The sequence below is a fragment of the Cryptomeria japonica genome, chromosome 4 (assembly GCF_030272615.1).
Source record: "Cryptomeria japonica chromosome 4, Sugi_1.0, whole genome shotgun sequence".
NCBI lineage: Eukaryota > Viridiplantae > Streptophyta > Pinopsida > Cupressales > Cupressaceae > Cryptomeria > Cryptomeria japonica.
The window spans coordinates 188,865,794-188,875,602 of record NC_081408.1 but is presented as its reverse complement, the minus strand read 5'-3'; the positions used below and the strand labels follow the sequence as shown (position 1 = coordinate 188,875,602).

The 9,809-nt window shown below is 34.3% G+C and overlaps 1 protein-coding gene across 1 annotated transcript in view; it reads right to left on the bottom strand.

Annotated features, from left to right (window-relative positions):
* LOC131875013 (probable nucleoredoxin 1-2) overlaps positions 1–7,544 on the bottom strand; it is a 12,547-nt gene extending 5,003 nt beyond the window's left edge. The window contains exon 1 of the mRNA XM_059219013.1: positions 7,416–7,544. Within this exon, the coding sequence (XP_059074996.1) occupies positions 7,416–7,544 (129 nt within the window). The remainder of the gene's footprint in view (positions 1–7,415) is intronic.
* Between the last annotated feature and the right edge of the window lie 2,265 nt (positions 7,545–9,809).

Here is a 9,809-nt window from a genome sequence, read left to right as displayed (position 1 = left end):
ACCTCATCCTAACATCAACAATACACAAAACACCTAAACATAACAATTCGTCCCACTGCAATATATTCAACCTCCAACATATCAACCACCCTTAAACACGACACAACCCACTCTCCAACACCATCAACAATAATAATATATACAACCCCATATATCAACATCATCTACCTACTCCTCCAACACCATCAACAATAATAGTATATACAACCTCATATATCAACATCATCTACCTACTCCTCAACAACCACCGACAACAACAACAACAATACATACAACCCCAAACATATAATCAACAATCACCTCACTACCAACAACTATCATATAATGAATAGTCACCACCACATGTGCCAAATCGAATTCCTAGGAATCCCTTTTTCCCAATAGTGGAAAAAAGATGGAAAACAGCCTTTAGTGGATGCAAACAAGAACCTTACAATGAAAGAAAACATACAAATTCAAAGAATTCCCTTTGAAAAATCTATAGCATTGAATCCCCTTCGTCAAAAAGTTTGAAGTGCCAAAAGTAGACAAATAAACGGAAAAGGAGATCCGCCTGTCAAATGTTAAAAAATATTACATGGCGTGTCATGAAGTGGCTTATTATGACACATATCTTTAGGAGGATAAGCTCTCAAGTGGTATATGCACCTACCTCGTGGATCCATTACCACTTTTCCACAATTAGTTGGAAAATTTGTAAACCATTTCTCTTACACTATATAACATGAACTTTCAATGCTTGACCTATGTAATGCCAATGAAAAAATGGTCAAAGATTTTTGTTCTTCCTCCAAAGATGGAAAAGTTTCCGTAGTCACTTCCCATAGGTTATAGTAGCAAACTTTATCCCAAAAATGGTCCTTCATTTATAGGTCTATTATGTTACAAGTTTGGATGAGATTATTGAGAAGGGAGACACTATAGAGAAAGTCCTTATTGCTAAGGGTCAGGTAAAATATATAATAAACATAAAGACAATACAAATCAAATTAATGACAAGTCAAATTTTTGGCGTAAAAACAAAAATGTTGTAAGTGTTGGGGTGATTAATATTAAAGTTGTAAGTATTAATTGCATTTAACTTGTCAAAACCATCATTTTAAAGTATAAAACCATGTTTAAATTAGCAAATCTATATTTAACTTGTCAAAACAATTATTTTCAAGTCCAAAACTAGGTTTTAATTGCTAAATTATGTTTAATGTGTCAAAACCATCATTTTCAAGTGTAAAATCACTTTTAAAGGTCAAAATCACTACTTTTAAGAAAAAACCATGAATTTTTAGTCCAAACCATTTCCTGGAGGCTAAAACCTTTATTTGCATGCTCAAAACCATTATTTGCATTCCCAAAACCACTGTTTGTGAGTTGAAACCATTATATGGAAGGCAAAACCATTATTTCAAAGAGAAAACCATGGTTTGAAAACTTAAACCCCTATTTGAACAACATCTAGTACTTTTTTACTTAGCCCTTAGTCATATTTAGGACTAGGAGCCCAGTTGTAGGGAATTAAAGCTCTAGGTCCCCTTTAATGTAATTTTTGATCTCTAGGCCCCCCTTAATGTATTTTTTGGTAAAACCTACTATTAGAAAAATGTTTATAGTTTTTTGCAATATTTATCGGTTTTTCGGCTTCTTATAGGCATGTACAAAGCTAGCTCCAAGCTGAACATAGTGGAGTAGGTCATTTGTTCACATCAACTCTCAAGAATCAAGTATAATCGTTTGAAATGAGTATTTCCTTTGTAAACTTCAAACTAACATAAGTTTCACTTATAATATCAATTTTAGGTAATTTTTAAAATTTATCATTTCTTTTTTTAATTTGAAGTCTTCATTTATCTATTTTTAACTAATCATTGAGTGCAACTTCCTCTCATCATCAACGAACAAAACTTGAAAACCAATCCTTTCAAAAGCTAAAGAACAAAACATTATTTACTCCTAACGAATTGTTTTTTATAGGATAACTACTAGAAGAAAATTTTATAGATATTTTTCTTTTTATGTGTCTTTTAAAAAAAATGCTATGAGGGGTTATAAGGAACATTGCATTTCAATTATGGTTAATCAAATAATAACTATCTTTTATTATAAAAGGGTGTGTACAAATGCTCTTCTCTTGCAAACTTGCATAGTATTGAGAATAATAAACTACTTTTTAATGTTTAGGAGATCTATAGAAGGATTCCATCACCTTAGAGGATGAACTCAACAACACATTCCAATGTGGTATATTAAAAGGGGAGAACAAAAGTTGTATTTTAGTCTAGTCATGTCTTGTCAAGTTAATCTTTAAATCCCTTTGTTATTCAAGACACGAGGTGAAGGGACATTCGCTTACACCTAAGTCCCACACTTGTAGACCAACTAGTGTTTGTGGATTGGACCTTATATATCTTTGTGGTGTTTCAAGTACTCCCCTAGATAGCTTGTATAACTTAGCTTGAGTCCTTTGAGCGTCTTCTAGTGTGGGGATGTGGATTATACCTTGAAGCTAGTTAGAACACACTTCATTGTGATGAGATAGAATTAACCAGGGTAAAGCTTTTAGAAACCTTTAGAAAGGGATTCTACACTTTTTTAATTTGGTGGTAATCCCTAGTTATCTATTTACAGGTAGATAGTACCAACTATGGGAATACACTAAGATGCACTCCCACTTGATTAGTTTTAGGATTGTTGGTGTGTTCTTTGTATCTGTTATTGTTATTTTAGAGCCTCACCATTTAAAACCCAATGAGGACCATATCATTTTTGAGCCTTTGTTTTTTTAATCTTTTTTCTTGTTCTTAGTATAGTCTTTCAAAACAAAAAACCCAAAAATGTTGAAAAACCAAAAAATCCAAAAAATTAGTTTCACTAGATTCATGTAATTTTTAACTAAGTTGCAAGGAAAAAAACATGGTGCAATGCACTACAAATCCATTTATGATTGGTTAGTACAATCAAATCAAGAGTTTACAAGATAATCTTAGTCTTGATGAACAAGACATGTTAGATCAACTTGAATACTCTCCTAGTTTTGTCAAGTTTATGGAAGATAATCTTACTCAAACCTATTCAGATCGTTTTATAGGTTTGAACAAAACAAGTTCTCTAGACCAACTTATAGAGGGTACTACACTCTCCCCTATCTTTGACAAAACCAACTTGAGTAAAACTTATTAAGAAGGAAAATGTAGTTACATCAACTTTTGAAAATCTCAAATATGAAATGCCTCAAAATATAGTCATAGTTGTCTCTAATGTCAACTAACCTAGAACAAATAACTTCACCATGCGAGAGCCCATAGTGACATTAAAATTTCTCAACCAATCACATGAAAACTCACAACAAGTCATTGCTAACCCTCTTAACTCTTACTACCCACTACAAGAGGTGTTTCCTACTTTTTTCTACTTTCATGTTGTCTAATCCTATTAATAGGACTAGGACTCCACCTCCCAAAGAAAACACATTGTCTAACCCCACTCTTAGGATTCAATCCAACTTAGCAAATCAAAACATCCAACAAACCCAAACCTCATTCCATTCCATGATACCCTTAATCTAATCATTACCACCTTTGTCTTTACCTCAACCATCACCTACCCACTTTGCTACAATTTTTTCTTATACTTGACCACAAAACCCATAATATATTATCTTCCACTTCCTACATCTTAACCTAATCTCAACAACAACAATACACACAACAAATCATCCCACACTAACCAACTATCCAATAGAAATTACAATAAATTCAAACTCAAACATATCAACCTCCCTTAAACACATCACAACCCCCTCTCCAACACCATCAACACCAACATTATATGCAACCCCATGTATCAACAACAACAGTATACCCTACCTCTCATGTATAAGCAATAGCCATGCCAATAACAACAATATACCCTACCTCCCATTTAGAAGCGATATCTACCCCAACAATAACAACAATACATACAAACCCAAATGAATCAACAACAATCACCTACCTAACAACAATCATGTAGCTACCAACAATTACCATATAACAAACAATGACCACCACATATGTCAAATTGAACTCTTGGGAATCCCTTCGCCCAAGAGTGGTGAAAGATGGAAGAAAATCTTAAGTGGATGCAATAATGGACCTTACAACAAAAGAAAACATGCAAATTCAAAGAACTATGCCCCTACCCCTTTGAAAAATTTATAACATTGATCCCCTTAACTCAAAATTTTGAAGTGCCAAAACTAGAAAAATATGAAGGAAAAGGAGATCCATGTGATAATGTTAAAGAATATTACATGGCATGTCATCAAGTGGCTTATTATGACACATATCTTATGAGACTATTTCCCAAGAATTTATAAGGAAAATATTTTAAGTGTTTTATGCACCTACCTCATGGAACCATTTCCACTTTTCCACAATTAGTTGAAAAAATTGTAAACCATTTCTCTTAGACTCTAGAACATGAACTTTCAATGCTTGACCTATGTAATGCTAAACGAAAAAATGATCAAAGATTTTCTTCCTTCCTCCAAAGATGGAGAAGTTTTCGTAGTCACTTTCCATATGTTATAATAGATATATAGCTTTCCAATATCTTTTTCATTAACTTTATCCCAAAATAGGCCTTTCATTTGTAGGTCCATTGTGTCACAAATTTGGATGAGGTCATTGAGAAGGGAGACACTATAGAGAAAGTCCTTATATATAGACAAGGACAATACAAATCAAACTAATGGCAAGTCAAAATATTGGCTTAAAAATAAAAATGTTATAAGTGATGGGGTCACTAATACTAAAGTTGTTCAAATTGCACCAATAATGTCAAAATAGACCAACCCATCATTCAAAATTTCCTATGAAAATGTCTTGTTACTATACAACAAGGATCATCAAGACACCTTACAACTCAAAGATGTAAATATACTCCTTTAGGTGAGTCAATATAAATAGTATCTGAAAAACTTGTCAAAGAAAACATTATTAGATATGCATACACTAAAACTTTTGACAAAAGAAAACCAAAATCATCATGGTATAGAGAAAATGAACATTGGAAATGCCATCAAGTTAAAGGTCATACCATTTCGAAGTGCATGCAACTCAAAAAGAAATGTCCAAGAAATTATTGATCACAACAAGTTTATAGTGGAAGGTCAATCATCCTCCTCACCTAATGAGCAATTAGGTATCTATTAGGACCCATCCCCTATGTATGACCAAAATCAACCCCGATGCATAATAAATGTCCAAACCAAGGTAATCAAATAAACAATGTTCATGCTACACCCTTCTCATGACTTAGTTGTTGGTCATATAAAATAAGTTAATCCAAAAGTCAACACTTTCACCACTAAAGGTCCTAATTGTGGTGTCACCACTAGGTATGGTGAATTCACCATCCAAGGGACACTCACGTCCTCTCAACAAGCTACCCAATATGATTTACTTGAGCATCTTGGAAATACTTCAACACAATCTCTATCTTGGAGCTTCTCATATCATCACCTCTTTCTAGGGACATATTGGATCAAAATTTTAAAGAGTCATGAGTTCCTAGTAATATGAATCTTGACCAATTCCAAGGCCTCATAGGACACTCACCTTCTTCATATCACCTTGCCTTCATTTGAAAAGACATGTCATCTATAAAATTATACCATTTAATAGAACACTTTATATAGAGACACTTTTGCACAAATGTAAGGTCAAACGAGTCCTTATAGATGGCAAGTTTGATTTAAATTTGTATACATACAAGCTCATAAAATAATTAAGATAATTAAATGATAACATAGATGTCCAAAAGAAGACAAACATCAGAGCATATGATGAAGCAAAAAGAGAAATTGAAGGCATAGTATGTCTTCCCATCCAAGTTGGTCAAGTTCTACAAGAAACCATGATGCATGTCCTTGACCTTGAGTTGCCATATAACATCATCCTTGGTCATGCATGGATCCATGCAATACATGAAATCCCATCCACTTATCATCATATTATCAAGTTTTTGTAGAATGGTGTAGAAATCACATTCTTAGCAGATTCTAATCTATTCCTATTGGGAAAATAGGTGTTGTACACCTTGCATAATAACATTGTAATTGTAATATTTAATTTTTATGTGGTTTCCCATGGACATGTATTGTAATATTTATTCATTTAATGTTGCACATGGATGTGTAACATGTAGAGATTCCTTGGGAATATTCTCGGGGCCACTTGACGAGTTGTATTGTAACATTGGGATTATTATATTGTATTTATTTAATATTGGGGAAAGATATTTAAAAAGAGAAAACTTAGTACCCAACATTAAATGTGGGGTCAAGGGGCTAGGAAGCACATGGTTTTACTTTACCCCTAGTTGTTTATGTGTGATCTTTTGTCTATATAAGCAAACACATGTTTAGTGGTTAAGGTTAGCTGGTAGTTTTGGGTTGTCATTGTCTTGAGTCCTTTGGAGGATTGCATTTGTGAAGCATGGCATGGGATGTGTGGATTCATGCTTGGACACATGGGAGTCTATTGGAGGGCTTGATGATTTGAAGGTATTCATTGTAACTCTTGTTTCTTTATGGTTGATTGATATGATGGAGTATGGAGGCTTTTGGAGGCTGGGTTTTTCCCTCATGAGGTTTTTCCTAGGATATATCTTGTGTTATCTTGTGGCTTGTCTATTTTGATCTTTTTATTATGGTGATTTTGTAAGCTTGTATGCATGCTTTCTCTCATGGGTTATGGAGGAAATGGATTATTTGTATGTGGGTTTAAAGAATTATTTCCTAACAAGTGGTATCAGAGCTTTCATAGTTGATTTTGAATGATAACCCTAGCTTGAGTGGAAGAGGTGCAAAGTGGAAGCCATGGACATGCATGAAAAGATTGGGACATTACAAGGTATGGAACACACTTGCAGGTTATTTTACTATAGATCTGAGGGATTTAAGTTTGTTGTTGTGATGGGTTGTTTGCAGATTTGGGGTTTGGAAAATATTGGGTCAAAAGGGTTTCCTTTGGATGTGCATTTAAATGAGGGTTTTGGGGGGAGTTTTCAAAAATGACCTCATAGGACAAAATAGACTTCACCATTGGATCTAGGTTGGCCAAGAAACAAAAATTGATATATAATTTTCCCTATTTTGTCATAGTTGAAAATATTGCAAAAATAATTTAGTACCACGACCTCGACGACTGTCAATTTTGTGACAATTTGCAAAAGATTAAAAAAAATGATTTCCTATTAGAATTAATATTTTGTACCTGCAAAATAAAAAATTAAATAAAAATGTCAAAAATTATGTCAGTGGGCCTTTTTTGTTTAAAGGGTGAATTGAGAAAAAAATAATAAAGATTTATTAGGGGGTCACAGGCTCCTCCCCCACCACAGACTACGATACTAATAGGGGTTGACCCTATCAGTACCCACGGGTACTGGCAGGGTTGGGCTCTATTAGCCCCGACAACCTCACCGGTGACAAGGTACCACCAACGGTGGCCCCGCCACTGTGCGATGGTAAAACTCACCAACCCTGCCCAACTTAAAACTGCCATTTTTAATATTAAATCAATCCGCCATTTAAATTTAATTAAATTCAAATCAGTTGGAGTTTACATGTCAACAAACCTTTTTTGTAAGGGTTTTGGATTAAATTATTTTGTAATATGATTTCGTTTATGAAGGAGAAAGGAAATTTTTAAATCCACAATTTATTTCCATATAAGGAAATTCATTGATTTTATTCAACGGAGCATAACTTTCACTTGAAGAGTCAATTTTTTGACTTCTTATACTCATTGGAAAGATGATTCTGAGCACTACAATTTGGTTCCCTATTTTTGTTATTTTGACATGTTTTTGCAACCTGGAAGCTAAATGTTCTCTGTTACACGGTTTTGGTCATAACTTTTGCATACAAAATTGGATTTTTGATTTCAAATAGGCGTTGGAGAGAATGTTCAGTCTACTACAATGTAGTGCTATTATTTTATCAGTTTGATGAATATGGAAAGGTGTGTACTTGTTTTATCACTTGTAGATGCTTGAGATTCAGGGTGTGAGTAAGAGTGCATCCAGACGAGTCACGAGATGAAACCTTGAGGTAGTACATGTTTTTATGAGATATTTATGATGCTACAAATGATTATTATATTTGGTGCTCCTTGGTACAGGTTTACAAGTGTTTTGTAGAGTTGGACTTTGACGGTGATAGGTACACATGTTATCTTTAGTTTGAGGTCATGGTTGTACATGGTTTGAGACTTGGAGTTTCATGTGGGTGATAGTTGAGTGTAGGTATAGCGATGGTTATGATTATGGTGTCATGGGTATGTAGGTACATGTTTTGCGTTGGTAGGACATAGTCATGTTTGTGGTTGTATACAGTGAAAATGGATAACAACAATATTGAAAGACTAAATAGATTCAACCACAAAACCCTAGCTTAACAACAACAAAGATCCACCATAACATATGAAGATTACCTAAGACAATGCAAATCAAATGAAATCACAAAGATTATACCATCACATGTCCAATAGGGTTTGAATCTCCATTCTTCCTATCTCTATTGATCTTGCTTGATATATTTGCTCTCAAATTTTATGTGTGCACAAGAGCTCAACAAAGAACATAAATGTGGTTGCAAGTAGGCTTGATCGCATATGAAAGTTCAAAAGCGTAGTTGGGAAGTCAACTGATCAGTCAAGGTTTGATAATGAAGAAAGCATCTCCTTATATAGAAGACACTATAAGAAATGAAGGGATAAGATTGAGAGGTGTAAAAGATAAATGGTCGGCTATGATTAGAGGGTAGGTAGAGAAAATAAAAAAATAATGAGAGGGTAGGTAGTGTAGGAATTAAGAGATGAATGACATGTGTCATGGGTAGAAAAGGCTAATGAATTAATTAAATAAATAAAGATTTATTTAATTAATAGATGAAGTGGGATCAATTAAATAAATAAGTATTTATTTAATTTAGAAAAAGGATAATTTAAATAAATAAATGTATTTATTTAAATGAGAAATAAGGCTAGAAGAGGATAAATGAATTAATTAAATAAATAAAGATTTATTTAATTAATAGAAGAATTAGGCTAAAATAATTAAATGAATAAAGATATTTATTTAATTAGATATGGACAATTTTAGGTGTCTACATTTTGTCCTTCTTTGAGACAATGCAGCTTGTCATGTTGTTTCAAAGAAGATAAGATGACGTGATACAAAGTGGCCCCAAGATGGGAATGATATGCCCCCTCGAGACATTGGATGAAAATGTCTGAAAAGATCGCAGACAATCTCTCGATAAAAAAGAAAGGGCTAGAATGGACTGACAAGATAGGATAGAGTGACAGAGTCACGGGATAACGAAGACTGACTCGAGAAACGAGGGCTAGGGCTAGGGCTAGGGCTAGGGCAGTCTATAAAATAGACCACGAGGGGAATACACCCTCATTGTCATCCACACATCCAAGAGATCAGAGTGCAGAGAGAGAATAGAGCAACAACACTCAACAGTGATGGCATTGGTTCACAGATTCGATCGCGTTCGTCGATTTCAGAGGCCAACAGATGCAGGAGAGTCGGTAAGTACCGCAAAACCTCTTTGTACTTTGTCACAATAAATGTTGTCATTAATGCATGTTAGGTAGCGCAATAAATGCATTCTATAATATGTCAAACAAGGTCAAAAAATGCTAAGGTGTGTCTATGCTGGTGCCAGGCACGTCTAGGTTAGCCAAGCGCGTCTAGGTTTGTGTCAGGCACGTCTGTGCAAGAAAAGGCGTCTATGTCAAATGCGAGCGCGTCTGCGT